The 26,652-nt window shown below is 38.0% G+C and overlaps 2 protein-coding genes across 3 annotated transcripts; one reads left to right on the top strand and one right to left on the bottom strand.

Annotated features, from left to right (window-relative positions):
* Positions 1 to 2,225: 2,225 nt before the first annotated feature.
* Positions 2,226 to 16,702, bottom strand: LOC143281588 (calcium-regulated heat-stable protein 1-like). 2 transcript variants are annotated; one of them, XM_076586829.1, is made up of 4 exons: positions 16,640 to 16,702; positions 13,270 to 13,410; positions 12,400 to 12,522; positions 2,226 to 8,689 (listed from the first exon to the last, which is right to left on the bottom strand). In XM_076586829.1, the coding sequence occupies exons 2-4, from the start codon at positions 13,380 to 13,382 to the stop codon at positions 8,527 to 8,529; spliced, it is 399 nt and encodes a 132-aa protein (XP_076442944.1). In that variant the 5' UTR covers positions 13,383 to 13,410; positions 16,640 to 16,702; the 3' UTR covers positions 2,226 to 8,526. The 2 variants fall into 2 exon arrangements, with proteins under 2 accessions (XP_076442944.1, XP_076442952.1); XM_076586837.1 differs by having other exon boundaries at positions 13,270 to 13,422; positions 16,640 to 16,667.
* A 1,737-nt stretch (positions 16,703 to 18,439) lies between these two features.
* Positions 18,440 to 22,857, top strand: LOC143291734 (uncharacterized). Its single transcript, XM_076601798.1, has 4 exons — positions 18,440 to 18,612; positions 20,612 to 20,773; positions 21,762 to 21,859; positions 22,323 to 22,857. The coding sequence occupies exons 1-4, from the start codon at positions 18,552 to 18,554 to the stop codon at positions 22,446 to 22,448; spliced, it is 447 nt and encodes a 148-aa protein (XP_076457913.1). The 5' UTR covers positions 18,440 to 18,551; the 3' UTR covers positions 22,449 to 22,857.
* Positions 22,858 to 26,652: the final 3,795 nt, after the last annotated feature.

The following is a 26,652-nucleotide window of genomic DNA, read 5'->3' as shown; positions in this document are numbered from 1 at the left end:
AGCTATTTTTTTCTATCTTTGTTAGTATCACATTTTCAACTTGAGTTAAATTTTATGACTGGAGATGCGGATGAATTGGTCTTTACACTGTTATTTTGACTGATCATTTGGCACAATTTTGTTTTTTCTCTTTGACTGGTTTTAAGGCAGGTGTTCAGCTGTGAAAAGGCCCCTCAGTGGTTAGGAGGACTGCAAACAACCTGATGTGATTTGAATAGGCAGTTTTCATTAATCTGGTACCCCTGGTCAATTATACAAAGCAAAGCATTTAACCGACATGTTGGAATTGATTTTCCCTGTGCCTGCAGAAAAGTATTCATCTAATACGATGCATGACACAAAAAAGTGTGTACAGGAAAGACAAATGACTTATGCTTGATAAAGGAGTTAAAGGGTGGGGGGGGGGGGGTTGGTACAGAGCATCACACACTTTGTGGCAGAACTGCCTTTTCAATTAAAAATAAAACCTGACATATATGTATCATGTTGTCCATTGATACATATTTATTCACCAGTAAGAGAAAATAAAATATATGGTTTTCAGTGCCTTTACAAAGAAAATAGTATTCAGTATACATTGTGTGCCATGGTATAGAAAGAACACATGCACTCATGATGCACATTCATGCACTCCGGGTATAAATATTGCACATTTGTAACTATAACCAATGAAGTACTTTTTCTACACATGTCTAATGTTCTCCATCCTAAACACACAGCAATACAATGCAAAGCAAATACTACATTTGGATATATCCAGCCCAACAACAATTAGTTCCACCCAGTGTGAGAATCACCAAACAACTCTTAATTCATCACTGTCAGTAATATATTACATGATTCCAGGAATGAAATTATGTTGGCAAAGAGATGTTGGATAACACAGCTGCAACTGCAACTTGGTTTCATTCAGAATAGAATCAAATTCCCTTGCCTATGGGGGTGGTACAACCAGTCAAAATTACCTGCTGCCTGGGCTGTCAGTCATAAGTGATAAATGAGTTTAAAGTTGTTTTTTTCTATCACTAATGTCCAGTCATCTCATGCTTTTCCCTTAGTCCTGATCCTGTTCTTGATATTCTGCCAGGTACAATTTCCCTTGTCAGAAATTTAGCACACAACCGAAAAAGTTCATGTCACAATATCTGCAGTATTTTCCGCAATAGAACAATCACATTTTGGGAGTTCTTTTATTTTATTTTATGACATTATATCTTTTCCCCCCACATCAATCTGTTGTCAGTATTTTATATTTTATTTGTCAACTTGTTCTCCTGTATGTCGCCAGGTTGTGACTTTTCCATACTCTGGTACTACTTCCCCAAAAAAAACTACAGTAATAATCGGTAATGTTTTGTCAAACTGGTCAATAAGTCTGTTCCCTGTCTATAGTTAGTCATTACACCCAAACTGTCATATCGTACCACTCTCATCAGTACTTTCATCAATCACACAGGAATCAGGACGAGTCCAATTGTCAGCTGTGGACACAGCAACTGGTAACTTCCGCTTTATGCCTAATTCAGTATGTAAAACTAATTAACTAATTAAAAAAACACACAAAAAACCCACCCCGAACAAACCAAATATATTGATATTCCTTTCAACAACAACAACAAAAAAAAAAATCAAGAGAGAGAGAGAGGGAGGGAGAGAGAGAGAGAGAGAGAGAGAGGGAGAGAGAGAGAGAAGGAGAGCAGAAGAGAGGGTGAGAGAGAGAGAGTAGGAGAGAGAGAGAGAGAGAGAGAGAGAGAGAGAGAGATTAAAAATACAAGGTCTCTCATGAAAAAGAAAAGAAATAAACTGTCTTTCCAAAAGTTCTGACGTGTCTTTGTTTTTGTAATTAAAACCAACCATGACAATCAAAGAAATTTCATTTTTTCAAAATTTCAATAATTTTCCAAGGATTACCTCCATAAAAAAAAGTATATGAGTCCATTGAAACATTAGTAGAAATGACAGGATATGCAGTTGTATTGCCAGGTTTGTCAAACAGACCAGTAACTTGATATGAGTTCGGACAGAATGAAAACAGAATGAGAAAGTAAAAAGTTTCCCAAGAAGGTCCAAGTAACTTTTTTTTCCAGTTCTTGTTTTTATGCAGACATGATTGTTGCAATTAAGTACTTGAAACTTGTCAAGTTATCCCTGGTTTCTGTATATGTATTCCCATTAAACCAAAGCATGAAAAGATGCAAGCACACATGTGAGAAACTCTTGAGATATGCATTTGTGTCTTTTATTTGTCATGTCATTAAATCACAAACATGAAATGCAACAAGCACACAGACATGCATCAGAATTCTTGAGACATATTCATTTTATTAATTGAATAACTAGTTTGAAGGTAATGAGTTCAAATGAGAACATTTTCTTTAACTATGTGACATTGCACCAAAGTCAAGATCAATATTGAATCACTCTTATCACTTCTAACATATGTGGCACTGAAAATTTTGTTGGAAGCAATGTTTAAAAAATCAGCAGAAAACAATTACTCTTGTTGGAGACAATCCAAAATATGTTCACTGTGATACTGATCTTGAGTTAAAATCACTTAGGTTTAAGTTTTAAAAACCTGCAAACTGTTACAACTGTTTGACAAAAGAATTTCAACGAAGTCAGTCCAACTGTTCTTCATGAATAAGGATAAATGCAAAAACAATGTCCTTCACCTTGTGACCTTGAAGGTCAAGACCAAAGTGATTATTTTCATTAAGTATTTACAAAATGAATCAAAACTGGTCCAGCAGTCAGCAAGGTATTGTTGCCCACAGATGGTTACAGTTATTTTAACTGTTTTCCAGTTTTTAATGCTTGATCACTGAAAGCAGACAGTAACGTGCATGGATCTGAAGGGCAGGATAGTTTGAGTATTGTTCACAAATGCAACCAGTCTGGATGGACAAAAAGATGAGGTCTCAAAGAGGTTATGTCAAATAATGGTGCTTGATGACCTCAACTGCTTGATCCATCTTTGATGATCTAGATTGCTTGCCCCGTCATATCACAAGGATGAACAGTCCTTAAATACAAGAATTCTGATCAGCATAGTCAAGGGATCAAAAGCTGGAACACAAAAAAGATCGGTTTGCATAATCAGAAACTAAGGCATCCTGAGTACAAATCCATCAAATCCTTCAATCAGAAACACTGTTCTGATTTTAGCTTGCTGTAAAGCTAGTACAGTATAAAGTGCTGTATACTCTTGCTGCAAAATAGACAGGGATAAAATGCAATAATCAGCAAAATAGTTAAAAAAAACAACAACAACAAAAACCAAAAAAAAACCCAAAAAACAAAAAGGAAAGTGATTCAGCTGATATGAAATCACAAAGAGTTAAATCATTATGAAAAAAAAATTGAATGAGAGCGAGTGAGAGTGTTTGCAGATGAGACAGACAGAGAGCGAGCCAGAGAGAGAGAGAGAGAGAGACAGACAGAGACACAGAGAGAGAGAGAGAGAGAGAATGCAGCACTTTCATGGCTCATAAGGATAATGCTGGATTGGATGGGTACAATATTTCCGAAGATCAAATCAATACATTACAACATATGATCCTGCTGCCATTTTTGTCAAAATTCTGAAAACGGGATTCCATTAAAAACAATGCAATAACTTCCTGTCATAAAGTGGAAAACTACTGATGAAAATTCATCATATTGACTATTCCAAATCTTTCCCAATTTCAAGTTAAAAAAAAAACCCACCCTGAACTATTATCTGAAATCAATATTTTCTCCAAAGACATCTTTCTTTTTGATGCAACGGAGAAAGGGTAATTGTCATGGCACAGAAACAACAGCAACAAAAAACAACAACAACAAAAACCACTATAAATGCTCCAGGAAATGAACAAAGAAACAAAAGTAGGATTATCAGAGGCATTTTGAGAAAGTACTAAGATTTCTGTTACATAAACAGAGAACATCCTTCAACAAAAATCTTAAGCACACTTAACAGGATAAATCATTTGCACAAATATCTAATGTGCAATTTAATGCACACTGAACACTCTACAATAGATAAAAAGTAACACTTGAAATACATTTTTTACCAAAATCAGAATTATATTTCCTGTAATAGAAAAAAAAGAAGTCACTCCTTGTCTATATTTTTGCGATGCATTAACACTATGTACAATAGTTTTGAATAAGGTATCAGGGAAACTAAAGTATTTCATTTTTTACATAAAGTTTGCAAACATGAATCAAACTTGACTGACTTTTTTTTCCATTGAAAACTGTACCTTCTCCCAAAATTGGCTCATCTGTACAGACCATTATGAACTCAAAGTACAATGCCCCATTTCATATTAAATATCAAAATACTCATTGTACTGTTTCCCATGCAAACATGAAATTGTCAGCTACTGAACCGCCTGTAAGATTCATGCTCTGGATGTGAGGTGGGGCTATGTCATGCTTGTTTATGACGACAGCAGGTAAATCTCTCACCAAGCCTTTCAATTAGCCAACTGCATCTCAATCAGATTTAGTATGCAGTAGATCTTTACATTCACAAGATTTGGAAAATCTGGAAGCAGAATTTCACGTTATATCTGCTAGACAATTATATTCTGCAGCAAAAACAATCTCTAAAAAAGTAAAAGATAAGTACTTGAACAAGAAAGTTTGTTTACACTTGGATTATTTACATTCTTTATGTCTGGCATGCTTTCCTGCATTTTGTTTGTTTTTGTTTTGTTTATTGATAAGAACCAGGCGATATTACACACATCTGATGACACATACATAACCTCACAGTGCAGTAAGCAGTGATATCCTAAGCATGAAGTGTGTCACTGCCTGTGAGAGGTTTATTACTAAATTTTTGTGTTTGTGCAGTCAGCTGCTGCCATCGATTGTCTGAAATTCTTGTGGAAAGGCTGTTTTATGTATAATGGTGCTAAGCTGAACACATTCCCAACTTCCCCTTACAACTTTTGCACCTAACCTTTTCTTACTTTGTTTTGCCATGTAAACAATTTTGCACCAAACCCTTTATTTTGCTTTGTTTTGCCAAATAAAGCATGGGTATGTAAATGATAAAAGAAAAATTGCGTCCAAACATCATATGTTAAAACCAGCTTGTACAAATGCATTGCAAAGGCGACACTCAGGCCACAGATGAGGAAGAAAGGTTATAACAGGTTAACCAGACACCACACTACAATATGAACAACACACATAAAACAGAAGGAATTACAACTGAACAAGAAGTAATTAACACATGTAGTAACAGGCTCACTAAGTAACAGGCTCACTGACCTGCAAAAAGAAAACTTCTCAAAATTCTAATTTTCTTATGGTCAGTAACCCATAAATTTATTTTCGCTACTCCCTGCGCTTGACTGAAGTAAAACTCTAAGTGCTGATTGTACATCTAGAAGTCTCCATAACTGGTCAATATAGACTGAGGATTTTTTCCACAGAAAATAAGGGCAAACAAGAAGAAGAACAAAACAAAGTACAAATGTAGACTGCACTTACTGGCGAAAAGGATCTGGTGAACAGTTCTTCTGTGTGGCACCCCAATGACTCTTCAGAGAGTTAAGGGAGAAGAAGAAGTAGTAGAAGAAGATTATTCACTAACAGAACATCAACAACTGTCTTCACCTGGTTGTGGATTTTTCTGCAGATACCTGAGGAGGTAGCCTTTTCTGTATAAAAAGGAAACAAAAACAGCGAGCAGAGCGAACACAGCAAAGACTGACTTGGTAACACTGGTTTTGTTTGATCACCAGTTCAATACATAAGCTTTGTAAGTACAGGATAGGGCACAGTGAGTTTGCCCTGAACGGAGGGGGCAGAGAGGAGGGAAAAGCTGAGGAGCAGAAGAGAGAGCAAGCAAGAGAGGGAATGTGGGGGGATGGGGGAGGGTGTGTGGGGGAGGGAGACACACAAAAGGATAATATATAAAACAGAAAGAACATATTCAAGCACTGTAACTGTCTTTTGGCACAGCATTGTGCAAAATGATTTCTTAAGTATTTCAAATTAATCCACAAACACAACCCACTCTTTACACAATGTTGGATAACATTACATGCATGGAAATGTTCACAGGCCAGACCACAATGTTCACTCAGAAGGTGATCCCTTGTTATTTCAAACAATGAAAATAACAAAAGAAATATATACACACAGTTATAATAGCACAGCACTTAATTCAAGTGTGAGCAAAAAACATGGAGGAAAAAACACCATTTTAAGTCAAGATCTCTCCAAAAGAGGATATCCTTCCTACAATTCATGTTTGGCAAGAGAACTTCTGAACATGACACCAATTTCAGTCAAAAACATTTAGAATGACAATTTTACAAAGATCACGTCTACCTGCACAGCAAAGACATCTTCACTCAAAACAAACTGAAAAATCAGTCTGATACGCAAGAAAACATGGATATTTTCTTTTCCAGACTTTTGACATGGTCAGCGACAAAGACGTCGTCAAAATCATTTTCACTTCATGCAGCCTTGTAACTTTTTTTGTGTCCTGCCAAGAATGCCGATCACAATGACTGAGCGTTATTTGTCCATGAGCAATTTCATTTCTTGGTAAAGAACTGGAATTTGACTATAAACAAACAACACGTAGGAGTTGTGCTTGGAGAAAAAAACAACAAACAAAAAAACCAACAACAACAACAACAACAACAAAACCCCACCCCACAAAAAACCCTAACAAAAACAAGTTATACAAATCCTGAGAATGTCAGCTTTTCATCACTTAAAAAACAGATCATAACTAATGTTAAAAAACAGAAACCAAACCACCATCAAGTCTAATCACTAATATCTATTTGTGAAGATCTGCCGTTGGGCCTTTAACGAAAATCTGTTCCAACAAAGAACTGATATTTGTAATAAATTCTCTATCAATAATAAATAGTCACTTATTGTACTGGAAATAATTAGCATCAACAAAGTAAAAATCAGAAATTAAATTATTATCTGGCCCTTTGTAGTATCAATAAATTAAAAGACAAAAACTGAAATGACATCAATATAATTTGTTATTACTGCAATTTGAAAATTGAAATGACATCAATATAATTTGTTATTACTGCAATTTGTTTAGTTGATTTAAAATCTGGGTTAAAGATCCAACAGTCTTTTACAATTCATATTCACTTATCCAGAGGGCTTTTCATTGGAAGGTGGGGCCTAATCCTCACCATCCACCATTTTAACCTGCCTCAACCCATTCACACTTGGGTGGAGTGAGGAGAATCAGAGTAAAGTGCCTTGCTCAAGGACACAAAACCATGCCGAAATGAGGCCTCAAACTCTGACCACTGGTAAACACCTGATTATGAGTTCAACACCAATACGATTTTGCCATTGTCTGCTTATAGACAGGACTAAATGATGGAGAAAAAAAAAAAAAAAAAAAAAAAAAAAAAAAAAAAAAGGAGGAAAAAAATGCTTATATTGGTGTGATACTGTACACTGAACGCGGACAAACAATGTGGTTAATACTTTAAACTATTTTGACAAACTAACATTATTTAAGATTAATGTAATAAAAGTAATCACAGATGCTTATAAAGACTAGTACTAGTAGTGGAAATACACAAAATTCTGAGCATATCTTTTGTTCCCGAGAAAGCATGCTGCAATATCAACATGGGAAAGGGAAACCAATTAAGCTCTACAACTATGGTACACCTGTGCTAATTAGCTAATCAGCAAGACAAATGAGAGAAAAAAATCAGTCAAGCAATCGCATCTAACTGATGCAATCTACAAAAAGTGCAGTCACTTCATGCGTATGTATTTGTCCTTATTATCACTATGCAATTAAAACTAAAGTTAACTTCAAAACAAATTCTTAAATTATCATTGAAATATGTTTTGTGCAATGACATGTATTAATGATGCTGTTAGGTATAACATGGTCAGAAAGAAAAACATGTAATGCGCACACATTCACATAAAACATAACACTGAGTGAATGCGAATTACCAAGATGGTTAATCTACTTAACCAAATATGCCATAACTCGTATATAGTGAACTAACAACTAATAATAAGGCAGATAAAACATGGCTTTACATTTCATTTCAAACTGTGTTCTTGGATAATTATGATTTAGAATGGAGAAAAAGTCTAATGATAATAAGTGTAAGCCCTTGGTTATGATGATAAGAGTTTTTAGGACAAAAAAGAAAAAAAGAAAAGAAAAACAAGATCAAAGAAAGACAAAATAAACAAAGCTCTATTTAAAAAAAACAACAAAACAAAACAACAAAAAAAAACCCAAAGAAAGACAGAATAAACAAAGCTCTATCTAAAAAAAAAAAAGTAGTAAAAAGAAAGAGACAGAAACAAACTCTTTGAACCAATGGGGGAGAAACAACAACCAACCAACAATTCTACTGAGAATTCTGGCAAATTGACAAAGCCTTGTACAAATATATCTCCCTTGTTGTCATTCTTATAACAACCACTGCATGAAGTGAAAAGGACACAAGACAACTGGCAATGAAATTGCATCCACAATTTATAATTGTCCATATTCTATTCTTTCGGCACTGGTGAATCCCAACGCTCATGTGTAACACCAGGTGTCAGATGTGTGATGACGACATGACAAGCTTGCTTTTTCTCCATTTTCGGCGGCATCCAAAGTGTATGGAAAGTGACCTCATCTCCCTCCTTTGGCACGTACTCTCCATCCACACTGGAAAAAAAACAAAAAGAAAAAAGAAGGGAATAAAACTCACAATCTGATACTACAATTTCCTATGGTACAAAACATTTATGATATTTTAGAAAACAAAACAATTTCTTGTCAGGAAATCATGACAAACAAAATGTTTTAATTTTTCAAGTTACTGAAACAGACTCTATAACACCTGTGTGTGTGTGTGTGTGTGTGTGTGTATAAAGTACAATAATGTTATTTCATCTTACGTAATGACGTGTAGTGTGTGTGTGTGTGTGTGTGTTAATTAATGGATGGATGTATGAACAGCTGTATGGACAGACGCGTGAATGAATTCCCATCTGCAGGCGATGGACACTGCAACAGAAGCGCAGCAGGCAATGGACACTGCAACAGAAGCGCCGCTAGCCTCAGGACTAGAGGCATCCTTCATTGTCCAGCCAGACCAGGTGATGGACACTGCAACAGAAGTGCTGCTGTGGATGGACATAGAAGCAGTGATAGCCGCAGACCTAGTGGCATCCTTCATTGTCCAGCCAGACCAGGCGATGGACACTGCAACATACGCGCAGCAAGCCTCAGTACTCGAGGCGTCCTTCATTGTCCAGCCAGACAAGGCGATGGAAACTGCAACAGAAGCACTGCAGTGGAGGGACAAAGAAGTGGTGCTAGCCTCAGACCTAAGAGGCGTCCTTCATTGTCCAGCCAGACAAGGTGAAGGAGGAGGGCAAGCGACCGGAAGTAGACAGGGGCTAACACAGACAGCCCCTCAACATCTGAACATTCCCAGCCTGATCACTAACTTGCCAAAATTCAACCACCTCCCAAAGAAACAAACTCTGATCTGTACCAGTCACAGCCTGTCTCCTATTCAGCACCTCTTTCAGCAAGACTGAAAAGGAGATGGGACAGTGGACACACAAACGTCGATTGGACAGACAGGAGTTTTGCCGAAACTCAGGACCTAACCCACTACAGCCAGAACTGGAGAATGTTGGTGATGCGTTCAGCAGTGCAGCGCCTTCATGATTGAAACTTATTCAGATGACAAGTAACAGAATAGTTCTTTGTTCACTGTTTGTGTGTGTGTGTGTGCTTTTTTTTAAATTTTTTTTTTTTTAGCACATATAATGAAGCTGATGTCATTATAACAAATATTAAAGTTTGTACTGTACATGCATCAATTATTATTATCATTATTAATCTTGCTTATAGGCGCAATAGCCGAGTGGTTAAAGCGTTGGACTGTCAATCTGAGGGTCCCGGGTTCGAATCACGATGACGGCGCCTGGTGGGTAAATGGTGGAGATTTTTATGATCTCCCAGGTCAACATATGTGCAGACCTGCAAGCGCCTGAACCCTCTTCGTGTGTATATGCAAGCAGAAGATCAAATACGCACGTTAAAGATCCTGTAATCCATGTCAGCGTTTGGTGGATTATGTAAACAAGAACATACCCAGCATGCACACCCCCGAAAACGGAGTATGGCTGCCTACATGGCGGGGTAAAAACGGTCATACACATAAAAGCCCACTTGTGTGCATACAAGTGAACGCAGAAGAAGAAATGGTCCAGTCGACCGCACAGGGCCATATCAGGACTGTCAAACCATACAAAATGCTCAGCCGCATCAACACAATAACTGTCACATCTACAACAAAAAAACAACAACAACAACACGAATACAAACCCACAAAACACAGTTCATGACACATTATCCCAACCATTTAGCTCCTTATGGCAAAGAAGACTAGGCCATGCTGAGAACGCCAGCCATTCCCATTAATTTATCATTCCCAGATTACAAAAAATTGTAAAAAAGAAAAAAAAAAAAAAAAGGAAAAAAACAAAAAAAACAACAACAAAAAACCCCAACCAAAACAATACTTCAAAACCAAACAAAAAAATACATAAAAAAGGCCATATAGGCAAATAACACTGCAGAATGGGCAGCTAGTGCCCATCCCAGTGTTTACATCTCATTTCCTAATCACCAGAGCAAAACAGCACAGATAGTACATCATAGACTGCGTAAAAGAGAAAAAAGTGTCAAGGTTTGCTTGAAAAAAGAAAGGGGAATGGACTGGGAAGGCAGAAAAAGGAGACAACAGTGAAGGAAGAAAAAAGGCAGAAACAAAGAGAGTGACAGAAAAGAGGAAATTTCTAGCACAGAATATCCAGAAGGTGGGGATGCTATTTATACTGAAAGACCCCCGGCATCCCCACGGGTGGACATGCATCGATTATTCTTTTGATTTTAAACAGACAAAACAAAGGGAAGACAATCACGCACAGATGAAGGGAAAGAGAAAGGAAGGGATACAGAGAGAGGAAGAGAGAGCGAGGGAGAGAGAGTGAGGGCATATTACAAGATCAGTTACACAATGTCATGTAACAAATAATAATGATAATGTTACTAATAACAATTACTTATATTGAGTAGGCTGGAAGAGTCACAGTGCATCTACATCTATAAGCAAAGGTATGTAAACAAAGAATGCCAAAAAGAGATTAGAATCATCATGTAAATCAAAATTAAGTCAATGTGTACATGCATTCTATTTGCACATCTTTACTTTATCATTGTGTAAACAATGCTTCATATGGCATCCACTTCAAATTGAATAGTGTTAAATCATCTGTAATTCTAGCAAGATAGTTCATTTCTAACTTAAGTATCTGTTTCGTAAATGTGCAACATATGCTTGAATGCTTGGTTTGGTATTTGCCAAAAAACACTTATAAATATGAAATTTCGCAGTAAGTAGCATGAAATCTAATCCAGCATTTGTAGTGTAGTCTATTTTTGTACCAAAAATAATGAGCTTTTCACATAATCTGAACACTGAACTATGGTGACTGTCGCACCCGACAAGCTGCTACCTGGTGAAACCCGGTGCTGGCAGGAGAGAAAGGGTCAACCAGTTGTCGGTACAACATTTCTCTTTCCATTTAATTTTGCTGTGCATTGCACGTGCAATGAGTGTGCAGCAAAGGTTTTGATTGGATGGTGGGCATACTTGACGTGTGAGTGAAGCTGGATGGAGTTTTCTTCGCACACCCAAAAACAGCAATAGACCACTCCCATCCTGGCACTGAGAGAGGAGAGGTTCTCTGCCTCAGAACCTCTGGTAACGGGTTTGTTCCCATAGTTCGGCAACATCTTGTGTTGCACCACTGTGGTCGCACAACTGCTGACCAGTGTCCAAGCGTTCCTTGGACAAGGGGCCAAGTTATGGCAAATATATGGTCCCCTGTCTCAGTGTTTTACATTAGCTGTTGAGGTGAGTCCACCACCATTCACAAGTCATGTAGTTTTTATCTTATTTTATGAAAAATACTTCAGATTTATTTAATTAACTACAATTGTTTTGAACTATTCCCTTTTCACCCCCACCACCCTTCCTTTTCGTTCGCAATTAGTTTTCAGTTTCTTGGACTGATCCATACATGCATCACCATATCCGTTTTATAAAAAAAATGAAAGAAAAAGAATATGAACTGATGTCATCAGTCCATTATGCTCTTTGTCATGGCAGTTAAGTTGAAAGCCCTTTAACAAAAATGAGCAAATAATACATAGACATATATACATGCATGTACACATACACACACCAACAGTGAGGTTTACTCCAGCTGTGCAATTTCCTCAAAGAGTATGTATACCAGCCAGAACTGTAAACAAGGCTGTCTGAAATCTTGAGTCCAGAGAGGTGTACATACTCTGAAATGTGCACAAAAATGTCGTCTGTTCCATCTTCTGGAGTGATGAATCCATGGCCACGTTGACGGCAGAAAGACTTCACAAGACCCCGTAACAGAGGACTTTGTTTGGCTTTCTCACACCTGAAAAACATAACGCTTCCAATTTTGAACTCCATGCTTATTTGGTTCCACTTTCTTTTCCTCACAAATCTCTCTTCCATCTATCTATCCTCGTATAGATCTGCAGATGTTACAGCTGATATGGGTATGTGCAGTATCAAAACCCACATTAGAGGATTTTTCATCATTTGGACAAATATGGAGACAGCTATGGGCAAATGTATACTGATTTTACAAAAGTATATATTTTTTTTCTACCATGTCTAGCTCTGTTTTCTTCCAGGAGAGTACCTGACACTAGAAGTTCTAGAATCTCCACAAAATTGAGTGAAATCCAGCACCCAGGATTTATCCTGAAATAAAACTTATGTACATAATACACACACACACACACACACACACACATATATATATACATCTACCTACATGTTTATAAGTCTCACTCTCAATCTCATGAAATAACCATATGTTAATTTTCATCATTAATATTAATTGATATGAACAGACATTGTCTTAAAATTGTAACTGTTTTTAATAATGACTGGTGCAGAAAACTCATCAAATACAGATACAACTACCATAAGCAGTTTTTATATTATCAATTCATAATATCATGAATCATGAATTATAATCAGCAAAGGGCTGATGTTGTTGTTCCAAGAGATAATAATAATAATATTAATAATAACAATAACAATAATAATAAAAACGGTGCTGCATCTTTACCATCTATCGTTCTGTGTGAAGACAGGATTTCTAAATACTTACTGTGACATGGTTCTTTCCCTTCTCGTTGGAACAAGATGGAAAGCCTCAGGCGACCCAGAGATAGCCATGTTGTTTGCAGCCTGCACTTGAGGTATGTCTCTTGGAGAAGCCATTGTGATTTTCTGTCAACTGGTATTTCCCCTAGGATTGAAACTGCAGTATTTCCATGTGTTCAAGCAAAAGAGCATGCATGCATGTACACAATACAAGGACACACATACAATGATACATTTAACAACATTCCTGCTAAGAGGGCAAAGTAAATCATGTTCAGTCGTAGTAATTTCTGGAATGAATGTGAAACCAATGTTTACTCAGTTCCGGAACGACACTTCTTTAATTCTTTCTTTTCAATGGTCATCAGTTTATTGGCGAGCAAATCACCACCACCTGTGTCATTCGACGGGATTCAGATCGAGAAAACCGAATGCCTATGCTACCTAGGAATACACTTCGACAGGATGCTGACCTTCAGAACACATACGGAAAATACTGTTCTCAAATGCAAAAAGGGCCTTTCAGTCTTAAAAGCAATGGCAACCAAAGGTACTGAACAACGCCACCTCTTCCTGCTATACCAATCACTTGTCCTCAGTGTGATCGACTATGGACTTGGGCTAACAACATATCTCAAAGTTACCTCCTAAAATTAGAAAGAGTTCAAAATGAAGCTATGAGGCTGATCCTTGGAACAACAAAAGACACGCCCACAGAAACTATGCGATACCTGCTTGACCTTCCTTCAGTGCAGGCCAGAAACAAGTTAGAACAGGTCAAGACCTACTTCAAAGCATTAGAAAACCCTCAAAACCCACTGCATGACACAGTCAAAGAACCAAAAGGCAGCCGTCTAGGACGAGGAAGATCATGGATGGGGCAAGCAGAAGACACAATCCAGCTAGTATGCCGACTACAAGACCTGAAAGAAACAAAAGAATGGGAGAAAACCCCCAAAAACCTCAACCATCTATTCAACACAGCCATTTCACCCACTCAAGGAAGACATTGCCGGGAATGGCCAGACGGCAAAACTGATGTGGAAGTGAGGCTACTCATAGAAGAAAACAGTAAAGAAGAGGACATCATCATATACACAGACGGCTCAGTCACCAAAGACCAATCCGGTTGGGGATTCACTGTGAAACAAAATGGAAAAACAATTAGGGAAGAGAATGCTGTCTGCAAAGTCACAACCTCCAGCCTAACGATGGAAGTTGAAGCTGTGACACATGCCCTCCAGTGGCTATCGTCCATCCATATGCCCGGAAACCAACATGCCATGATTCTAACCGACTCAATGAACCTCATGCAGAAAATTGAAAACGGAATGGGAAGCCCAGAGTGGCATAAGGCAACGCGCAACTTTCAGATTAAAAAACTCACATGGTCATACTGCCTGGGACATGCAGGTGTTAAGGGAAATGAGCGAACTGACAGATTTGCTGGTAACGCAACACTAACGAGCGGCCTACATCTAGGAAAATCGGAAATCCTCAGAAAAGTCAAAGAATATCAAAAAGAACAGGTACAAGGCCATCACACCATCGATCGCCTCAAAGAAATAAAAGCAGAGAGAGGGAGCGGCCGTAAGTCTAACATGAAAGGCAGAGCACGATGCTTTGCAAATCAAACAAATATCGGCATCATTTCCAAACCAACATTGTGCAAATTTCTTCAAAACGAAACAGAGTCTCTGCGGGCTTTTCCAAATATAATAGACTGAGCAACACACCCTATCCCTCTTGCGGCCAATCAGTGGCAGCCTCTGTGCGTGTATGTATGTGTGTGTTTGTGTGGGTCTGTGTTTTAGAGTGTGTTTGTGCATGCGCGAGGGTGTAAGTGTACACAAGTGTCAGGAGAGTTCTGTGCACGTGCGTATGTGTGTGTGTGTGTGTGTGTGAGAGGGGGAGGTGGGGGTGCAGGGGGGAGTGGGGGTAGAGGATGAGGAATGTGAGTGTATACATGCCTACACTGTGGGAGCAACAGGATATTGGAACGTGCGGGTGTGTATATATATATATCTTTGTATATATGTGTGTGGGGTTGGGGGTGGGGGATATGGGTGTATGTGTGTGTGCTTGTACAAGTAAGTGTTTATCTCTGTGTGTGTGTGGTGTGTGTGCCATGGAAGCTGCGATACATTGCCTAGAAATGAGTGTGTGGAGGAGGGGGTAGAGGAGGTGCAGGGTCATGTGTGTGTGGCGTGTGTGTGTGTGTGTGTGTGTGTGTGTGTTGGGGCTCATGTACATTTATGTGTATTTGACTGTGCTTTCATATCTGTGAAACTGCATGTTTGGTGCATATCTGTTATGCATGTGTGGGTGTATGTGTGAATGTGTCTTCATGTTTTACATTTATTTGCTTATTTATAATCATTGTTGTCTTATTTATTTATTATTATTATTATGGTTACTACTACTACCTTTTTTATATTATAATTATTTATTTATTTATTTATTTATTTATGTACGCTTATCTATTATTTATTCACCTTTTTTTTCCCTCAAGGCCTGACTAAGCGCGTTGGGTTACGCTGCTGGTCAGGCATCTGCTTGGCAGATATGGTGTAGGGTATATGGTGTTATCCAAATGCAGTGACGCCTCCTTGAGCTACTGAAACTGAAACTCTTGAAAATAAAGAAAAGAATTTTGTCTTGTCTTGTCTTGTCTCACCGGAATGACTAGACACTCAGTTTGATTTTCCAGTCAAATGTGGGAGAAAGCACAAGTGCGGTATTCAAACCCACATCCTCACGGACTCTGAGCAGCTGAGCGTCCTCACCATTCAGCCACCTTCCTCTTGACAGAGAGAGAAGACGAATCATTGACTAATTGTGAGACCTATGTATAAACAGTCCCACGGTAACGACCACTTAGTCAGTCTCAGTCAGTGTCATAAACATTTCCTGCGCTGAAATCAGTGAAAAACTCGAGCATATGCCACTGTTACATTTACAAGCACAAAATTAACAGTACACTGTTTAAAAAAGTTCTTAAAAATAATAAATTCCACAGGTATTCGTAGCTGCTCAAAATAGAGGGGAGAAAGGCAATTAACCTTTCCCACACAATCCAAAACAATATTGAACAATGCATGACATATTCCGTCTTAAACTTGTATCACAAGTAATAGGTTTTTCCACAATGTCATGACCCATGGATACAAAACAAGTGTAGTCGCGGGTCGTGGGCGTTGTCAGATGTATGGATATAAACTATCTACATTCCCTCATGTAGTAAGTAGTAGTTGTAGTAAATGAGTTTCATTACAATAACGCAATAAGCTTACGTTCTTTTTTTTTTCCTTTTCTTTTTAACCACAGTTACAATCTATCTGAAACTCTTACTCAAACTGCATAAAATGATATACCTGGAACGCACTTGCAGTTGTTTACAACTTCAGTCTGTTCCGGTCGACAGGCTTAAAATAGAATTTTTCTTTTAAGTTGTTCCGGTCAGACTGAACTGTGCATTTATAAAAAGAGCAGTTGTGCATTGAAGGCTCAACTGGCAGTTTAGTTTACACAGCGGATTCAGTTTCAATCAGGAAGCGTCCAAACGTGGGGACTGCAATGCGCTGTACCACATCTGCTTCAGAAACAAACAAACAAAAAAAGCACAATAAACTAGAAAATACACGCTGCAAAAACGAACAATGAAATCACCAAGACACAATCTATGCACTTAGATTCAGGAGTATAATTGATATACACTGCATGTGAGGGACATCATTTCAAGGAACAGTTGGTTCATTTAGGCTGAACGATTGTACACAAACACACCGAGCATTAATGAGTTAAAACGCCAATGTGCAGTGACTAATAAAACGATCATAGTCAAGACAAAAAACAAATGGATCCAATGCATTATGAGAAATTAAGTTGTTGGAGTTGTTTGGGTGTGGATGTAACAATTCAAAATCTTCAACAAGGCCAGGAGAGCAAATGACTTCAAGTCGAGGAGAGAGAGAGAGAGAGAGAGAGAGAGAGAGAGATGAAATCCACCCAAGCAAATTAAAGTTAATCAACATACTTTCCATCTCAGAGGGATCTCCATCAGCCCGTTCACATGTTGTCCCCTCGAATCCAGTATATGACTGTATGACTGTACGCAAACTGCTTCGATGGATGAACTGTATAACTATGTTGAAGTTAAATGTATTTGTCAAGAAGAATTTATATACCACAGATAAAGAGAGAAACCCACAGGGGATACATAAAAACAAATTTCAGTCAGCAATCATGACAACTGAAACAGAAACAACGAAAAGAAGCACACACAAAAAAAAACAACAAAAAACCACACACACACACAACCCCCCCCACCCCCCCAAAAAAAACAACAACAACAACAAACAAACAAACAAACAAAAACAAAACAAAAGCAAAACAAAAACAAACAAAAACAAAACAAAACAACAACAACAAAACAAAAACAAAACAAACAAACAAACAAACAAACAAAAACAAAAAAAAACGCACACAAAAAAACCCCAAAACAAAACAACAACAACAAAAACAAACAAACAAACAAAAAACAACAACAACAACAAAAAAAAAACACAACAAAAACACACACACACAAAAACCAAAAAACAAAACAAACAAACAGACAAAAAACAACAACAACACAACAACCAAAAACAAACAAATTACGTGATTGTATGAAGGAATACATACAGTCAATTAGCATTTCAGGACTACCAAAACTGACTCGCCAGGTAAAAAAAAGAATTAATTGTCACTCTTAGGAAAGCTATCAGCTTCGTAAGACCAGGTGTTAATAAATGCACGAAACTTCAGAACATTTGTACGTCTACAGAAACAACAACGAAAAGTTACTGTGCTTGTTTAATATTTCATAGTGAGTCTAATGCAAAGTTTGAGGACGATTGCTGTCTACGCTTTGCAGCTTTATCAACCCATGCCTTGACATATATAATTTTGCTTTTGCCTCGACGACAACCAGTATTGATATCAATCTCGTTTGCATCCGTCTATGTACATCAGCTGTTGCTGTCTGCGCAATGACAATATTCTTTGGACCCAAGAACTGCACACACACACACACACACACACACACACACGCACACACACACACACACAGAGACAACTGTGTTACGCACCTGCTGCGTATCTAGATACCATCTTCCGACATGTTACATGTGTTCCGGTTCGTGGTTGGGTTTAGAGGAACGATTGTTGACCCAACAGATGGTGTAGTATTTTGAGTCGTGTTACAGTGGATCAAAGTTTTATTGAGGCACAAAATCTTCAGTCGTGATGTCTCAGCCAGTGTTAAAACAAGTTCTGCATCTTATGCAGGAAGATCTGAATCCAGCTGGTAAGTAGAGAGAGAGTTCTTTATTTTCGAGAATAATAGATGGGTACTGATGTGATTTTTTTTTTTTTACATCCAGTCCCCGCCTTGAACAGTGTCTACGCTACACAATACTAAAGTCGTATGCACAGTGATAACAACTAAATAGATACATAGAAAAAAAGAAAAAGAAAAAAAAAAGAACACTCACACTCACACACAGAGGCACAAGCATGATGGTACACACACACACACACACACACACACACACACACACACACACACACACATGCTCATAATTTCAGCACACTAATATGAGTTTTTTAGAAATAGATTTATGCACACAAGGGGACATCTGCTAAAGCTGACAAAACTTTACACCACATCATTTTTCATGCTTTTATTATTATTATTATTTGATCTCCTGGCCTCATTGTTTATTAATTTAAATTTGAGAAACCACCAAGGCAGCCATGTGTTTGTTTTGTATTGTTCGTGTGTTATGTGTGGCTTGTTCAGGATTAAAGAGGCTATGCCAGTCTCGAATAAAACTATTTAAAAGCTACTAATGTTTGCACACTTCTTCTGTCTTTGCTGCTGTGTGCATATGTCAAATGATCGGTATAAGGACAAGCCCGGCGCTTCCATTTTTAAGGAAGTGTCTGGGTTTGTTCCAATGTACCTTTTATTCACCTGTGTGCACGCTGAATCGGTAGCGTAAGCAGCATTGACTTGAAGTTGTGTACTTTGTGAAAAGAGAGAGACAACAATACCAAAACCCACAAAAAACAACAACCAAAAAAAAAAACAAAACAAAAACAAAAAACCCAGAAACATCCCCCACCTCAGATAGACACTGTAAGAATTGTAACTGCTGGATGCTGGATCAGTATCCTATCATGTACAGACATTCAGGCCAGGGTAATCATTTTTGACCATTCCCACTGTAACTTATTCACTTAGATAAATTTTTCAATTAGAAGCTAGTTACCTAGAAAGTACTGATTAAAAAAGTAGAAGAATATATTATGTATTTGTACAGGCAAAGGGCTGAAGAAACCTGATACTATAGTATGGAAATACATAAAGTTCTGGTATGCGTACTTGTAACTTTGGTTCAGGTCAAATAAGTTTGACAGTATGATTGTTTTTGTTCCACCTCTACTTAAGTAACACCTAATAGCAGTATGTGCATATTCAAATAGACTGCTGGAGGGTTCCATGCTTACATGACTAATTGAGGCGTGCCACATGATCTGTGCTCTTGAAGTTGATTGGTTCTCCAAAATTGGGAGCAACAAAGGCAATCGAGAGAGGCAGAACTTGCGAAACAGCAGGCTTCTTTTTGTGTGTGACTTTTTGCTTAATTAGTTAATATTTTAAAAATATATTTCATACAATGGCACTTCATTGTACAGAGTTTGGCTGTAGCAATGGAGGATATCAACAGAACAAATGGAGGACAGCACATGTTTGCTGCTTTTGCGTATGGCGATTGCCGTTGGCATTGCTCCTGATTTCAAGTAAAAATTAGATGTGCATGCGCAAGATCCAAGATGGCTGTAGAACTCTCCAGCAGTCTGTTCATGCACGTTTCCCTGCCCACCTTAAAAAAAACAAAACAAAACAAAACAAAAAAACAACAAAAAAACCAAAACAAAAACAAAAAAACAAAAACAAAAACAACAACAACCCCCCCCCCCCAAAAAAAAAAACCCACAAAAAAACCCCAACAAACAAAAAAACAAAAAAAAAACAACAAAAACAATCAGCTAGAGATTACCAGCGTACCATTTTGCTACTTATGCTAATTTTAGTTCACATTTGAACTACTCAGTCTTGAACCAAACCTAACTTGTATCCAGTGTCCACCCTTCGAAACAAAAGAAACCTGATGTATATACATATGTGTGTGTGTGTGTGTGTGTGTGTGTGTGTGTGAACATTCTATAATCACAGTAATGACTTTTATACTTTTCAGTTTAAGTGGTTTTTTTTAGTTTTTGTTTTTTTTTCATTGCAGGTGAGTCATCCAAAGGGAAAAAGCATAAGACCAAGAATGCCATGAAACTGATAAAAACCAGTAGAAAAGGGGTGTGGAAGGAACTACGCAGACTACAGAAACGAGAACAAGAACACATGAAAAGCAAACGTGACAAACGGCCAGATTTCAAATCTAGCATTGGTAAGACAAAATTAGTTTGTTCCTTTTTTTAGTTTTGACTTCTTTATTTTCCTTGTTTATTAAGCTGCTTCATTTCTGTCTTTAAAAAAAAAAAAAAAACCTCTTTGAAATTGAAAAAGAATTAGAACATTTTCATTTAAAAATCTTATATCTTTCAGTTCAAAGTTTCATGTATTCAATTTATTTGCTTTGTTTTTATTCACCAGTTTTGATAAACATCAATGATTTATTTTAAAATTAGATTGTTTTTCTGAATGTTCATATTAGTAACACGCCTCTTCCAGCCATGTCTTATTATGGCACTGAGCCTCAGTGGTACACACACACAAACACACACACACACACACACACACAAAAGTGATCTCAGCTAACCATTGCAAGGAAAATAACCATTTCAAGTGAAACATTTATTCCTGCTGTGGATTGCTTCCCTTAGACCATTGTCTCTTTTTGTTCTCTCAGTTACAATGCGTGTGGTTCTTCTGTTTGGAGAGAGAGAGAAAAAAAAGAGAGAAAAAAAAGAAGTATGCCTGGAACATTCTTCAGTTCAAGCACATAGTTGATGCTTCTTCAGATTCTTTGGTAGAGGAACAAAGTTGGTGGTTCTATAATGAATTAGTACTGGTGATTCAGACATGTCTCCCGATACCTTTTGACTTTCTTTCTTGGCTCAGGAAACATGGTTGTCCAATTCGAGTTGAACTTTCAGTTGAAGAATTTGAAAAAAAACCACATGAATTGTGGGAAAAAAAAAGGCTGTTGTCACAAGAAATTTGTTATGAAAACTGAAATGGCACAACAAGTGGATAATACTGATTTGAGACAAGGTTTCTTCATCAGACCATGTTCTTGGCATGTATAATAATGTATTATGTTTCTGTTAGTAGGACTCTATTGCCAGAACTGTGTGCACAACAGGAAAATTGAATATAAAATCAGTAATTTGATGTGCATGGCATTCAAATTCAAAGCTTTGTTTTGTTGTCAGAGAAATACCAGGAAGAGCAGCTGGTGTCCAAAGTGAAGGAGAAGGCAGCTTCAAAGCCTGTGGTGGCCAATCCCAGTCACATCAAGAATGCACAGAAGGTTTGTATTCATAATGTGTCTTAAATAATGGTTTCCATGATATGCGTGGTGAATGCTGTGTCACAGTGCATGCTATGATTGTGTGTGTGTGTGTGTGTGTGTGTGTGTGTGTGATTACTTGTAATGTTTATATATATATATATATATATATATATAAGAAAAAGGAATTGATACTAAATAGAATAGTTACTGATAATTACTGAATAAAAGTGGATATGAACATGCTATTATCAATAGCTTCTTGTGAAAATTTAAGATGAAGATGATACTTTTCACAAGGTAAATTACAGAGTGTCAAATAGTTAACAGAAGTGTTCATGACTGTAAAGTTCTGCTAGTTGGATCCACCAGATTTTTGGTGGTCATGTTTCCATTTGGTTCTGTGGTTGATTTTGAAACTGAAAGAAAACGAATATTAATAATAATATTACCTGATACAGTTTTGTAATGTGATTGTGAACAGGTGCTGGAGTTTCATCTTCGGCATTCTGGTCAAATGAAGCAGGAGACAGAGAAGAAGGAAGAAGGCACAGTGTTTACAGACCGAGACTTTGATAAATTTGAGCAAGAATATGACTTTTTCAACTGATTTCACTGTGTGTGTACATGTGTATACAGTGTGCGAGTTTGTAAGCGCATTGATGAGCATAGTTTGTGTGTGTGTGTGTGTGTGTGTGTGTGTGTGTGTGTGTGTGTGAATATTTGGAAAACCAACAATGTTTTGTCACTAAAGATATCTTGACTCTGCTTGATAAATGAATGATTCCTGTTTATGTATCATGTTTGAGGCATGTGTTTGGTCACTTTTTTATGTGAAAGGTTGTGTGTGTGTGTGTGTGTGTGTGTGTGTGTGTGTGTGTGTGTGTGACCACAATGTCTGCATATTTGCATATGTGTGTGTGTGTGTGTGAATTAATTTGCATATTAAATGAACACCCGAAGTGAGATGTTGAAAGAGCAAGCATTGAATTGGAGAGAATAAATGAACGATATGATCAACTTTCTGGGAGGTTTGTTCTGTGTGTTTTGCCAAGTCTCATGCTTTCGTTTTCTCTATATCTCTCTGAAATAATATCTTTCTTCTCAGTTTCTGTCTCCCTCTCTCAGCTTGTGACCCTGGCTTTGTGTCTCTATCTCTGTCATTGTTTATGGGATTTTTTTCTCAACCTTTTTATCACAGTCCTATATATGAAGTAATAAAATGAATCATTTTAATGTATTAACATGTGCTGTTGAAAGTTATACACTTTCAAATTAAAAACAACAACAACAACAACAACAACAAAAAAACCTGTCCAGTTTGTACAATCATTTTTTTGTGGTCAAAATCTGACCAACTCTTGGTCACTTAAGTTGTTGTGTATCATATTTTATTGTGTATATCATGAAATGAAGTTTTATCAAGATCTGAACTCCATGGCATGTTCTTTAGAAGTTAATGCGGAAAAAAAGCAACTAAAAGCAATGTAAAACCATATTTGACCATGACTTCCAAGACAAGGTCATGTAATTTTTAAAATTGGCGGTTTTCTTGATATGCACAGATATTGGGATACTGCACATACACACACGTACATGTACAAAATGATAGTCAATTGTGTGCTCGGGTGGACACACGATCGTTTCAGAAATAATCGAAAAAAACAAAACACGTTGAGATTTGAAGACCATTAGAAGATAGCACAATCTCTCTAACATGTTGGATGCAAACACAGACAGAGGTAGACATGCACACAGACACGCACGCACACACACACACAAACACACACACACACATTTTGTGATATGTGCATGCACACACACTGTTGGCTCCATATGTTTATTCACAATTTAGTTCGAACTGTAACGGCCACTGATGCAGTCCAGACAGAAAAGGACACCATCACTCAAAACAGAAAAAAAGTGTATCGCTTTTGTTTCTTTTTTTTATTCTTTCCTTTTTTTTTTTTTTGCCTCGTGATCTTTCCTTTCCTTTGCTAGGGAGCTGTCTATACACCACGATAACATAACTGTTTTTCTTCCCTTGAGATTTTCATGTTGTTCCGATTATGTTATACTGGCTAAAAACAGAACAACAACAACAACAACAACAACAACACACACACACACACACACACACACACAAACAAGGGAAAAAACCCGTTTCAAGAAAAATATCATGTTCAGTGACACAGAAAGCGAGAGATGAGACACTGCACGAACTAGATACCTCTGGGAATTTCTGTTTGATCCTGGGCTTCATGGAATCGAGAACATTACAATTCGCCTTTGTTTTCAAAACACATCAACACAAAGAAGGAAGGAAAGAAACAACAGAAGCAGCAGAAAACGACTGAAAATAATATTCATTGCGAGTTGTGCGCACAATTCTGTTGTTTTGGCGAAATGCCGAGTCGGTTGCGTGTAACGTCCAATATATATTTTTGGTTTGTTTGTCAACCTAGTCTAGACAGACCATCGCCATGAAAAAATGACACACGTGGGGAATATAAACCGTGTGCGCACATGTACACACAGACACGCACAGACAGACACACACAGACACACACACACACACACACACAGAGGAAGAATCGTAGCCTGAAGGGGTTTAGCCCACCAACGCACTGACCTCAGGAAACATAAAAGCCCGTGGAGATTTCGGGAGGGTTGAACTGATGTCTGAATATGATGTAAACCGAGAGAGGCCGGGTACTGACAATGGGTTGTCATGTCGCCCTCGTTTCGTCTCGTGGGGGGAAATAAATGTTCACAGAGTGAATTGCGGCAGGAAGATAGGACGGGACAGTTTGGACTGATCAGGCCGACTTTCTGGCTTTTTAAAAATTTCTATTATTTCATCATTTTTTAAATTTTTATTTATCTATTTATTTTTTTTTAAATTGCCATGGGCTTTCGTAAGACTACCGCCACTCCCAGTCAAGTTTGTGGCAGAACGAAAAGGGATCGTTTTGGTAGTGGCGATTAAAGAATTAGGTACTATATCTTCCTGTCTAAAAAAAAAAAAAAAAAAAAAAAAAAAATTAAAAGGGGGGAAAAGGAAAAAGGGGGAAAAAAGTTGATTTGACTGCGACCTCTGACACTGTCTTTCTTTGATAATAAGAAAGGTGCTATGTCTTTTTTGTCTGTTATTCTGCCCCAAAACACTCCCATTAACTACTCAGTCCCTCTTGACTCCCCCCCCCCCCCCCAAACACACACTATATACACTGGGCGCGCGCCAGCACAAACACACACACACACACACACACACACACACACACACAGACACACACACACACACGCACGTGTCAGTGCCTAGTCTGTGTTTTGTTTGCGTGATGTTTCTTCCAGCCGTCTATCTATCTATCTATATGTACTATATAAGTATATGCATACACACACACACACACACACACACACACACATATATATATATATATATAGTGTGTGTGTGTGTATGTGTGCGTGTGTGTATGTATGTGTGTGCGTTTCCATTTGCATACATATGTATATTTGATAATGCATATTCCCCAACTATGAAACAGAAAGAAATAATGATGATAATCATAATAATAATGATAGTATTTATATAGCGCTGAATCTTGTGCAGAGACAAATCTAAGCGCTTTCACACCAGTCATTCACATGCATGCACAACTCTAAAACTGAAGAAACTGAAGACAAGGGAGGCTGTCTTGTGAAGAGGTAGGTTTTAAGGCCAGACTTTAAAGAGCTGAGTGCGGAGACCTGACGAAGCGAAAGAGTAGGTTCATTCCAAATGCAGGGTCCAGAGACAGAGAAAGAACGGCGTCCAACAGTGGAGTGTTTAAATCTGGGTATGCGGAAACATTGTGGATCCGAAGCCGATCGTAGAAAGCGAGATAGAGTGTAGCGGTGAAGGCAGCCACAAAGATAGGAAGGGGCAGATTTGTGAATACACTTATAACATAGAGTGCTGATCTTATACTTTATTCTGTGTGAGACAGAAATGGCGAAGGAGAGAACCGATAGAAACTGTATTTTCTTTTTCTTTTTTTTTCTTTTAACACAGTCTCTCTATCTTCATCCCTGCCTCAATGCTGGACAGAGGAGCATTACCATCATCTCTCACGAAACCTCGAATCACCTTGTGTGTTGACATAATATGACGGGCGCAATAGCCGAGTGGTTAAAGTGTTGGACTGTCAATCTGAGGGTCCCGGGTTCGAATCACGGTGACAGCGCCTGGTGGGTAAAGGGTGGAGATTTTTACGATCTCCCAGGTCAACATATGTGCAGACCTGCTAGTGCCTGAACCCCCTTCGTGTGTATATGCAAGCAGAAGATCGAATACGCACGTTAAAGATCCTGTAATCCATGTCAACGTTCGGTGGGTTATAGAAACAAGAACATACCCAGTATGCACACCCCCGAAAACGGAGTATGGCTGCCTACATGGCGGGGTAAAAACGGTCATACACGTAAAAGCCCACTCGTGTGCATACGAGTGAACGCAGAAGAAGAAGAAGACATAATATGAAATAATTGTACAGCAGATGTCAGCTTCATTTTGCTCGCCTACTCTGTGAACATTTGAACTCAGTTGAGTTTTCGTTTCACAGGCTCCTGGGGACAAAAACCAGTAAATACGACACTTTGAGAGCGGAGGAAATCAACTGCAAATCAGTCCTCCGTTATCATTAAAACGAATTACAAAATGCGTAAAACAAAAAAAAAGATGGGGATTATTTGGCCAATATCTCAAGTGCGAACATGTTCTGCTGTGCAAAGGCGCGCGCAACACACACACACACACACACACACACACACAC

Source organism: Babylonia areolata, chromosome 1, assembly GCF_041734735.1.
Source record: "Babylonia areolata isolate BAREFJ2019XMU chromosome 1, ASM4173473v1, whole genome shotgun sequence".
Taxonomy (NCBI): domain Eukaryota; kingdom Metazoa; phylum Mollusca; class Gastropoda; order Neogastropoda; family Buccinidae; genus Babylonia; species Babylonia areolata.
Note: the sequence above shows the minus strand (reverse complement) of the source record. Positions and strands in the feature narration are given on the sequence as shown.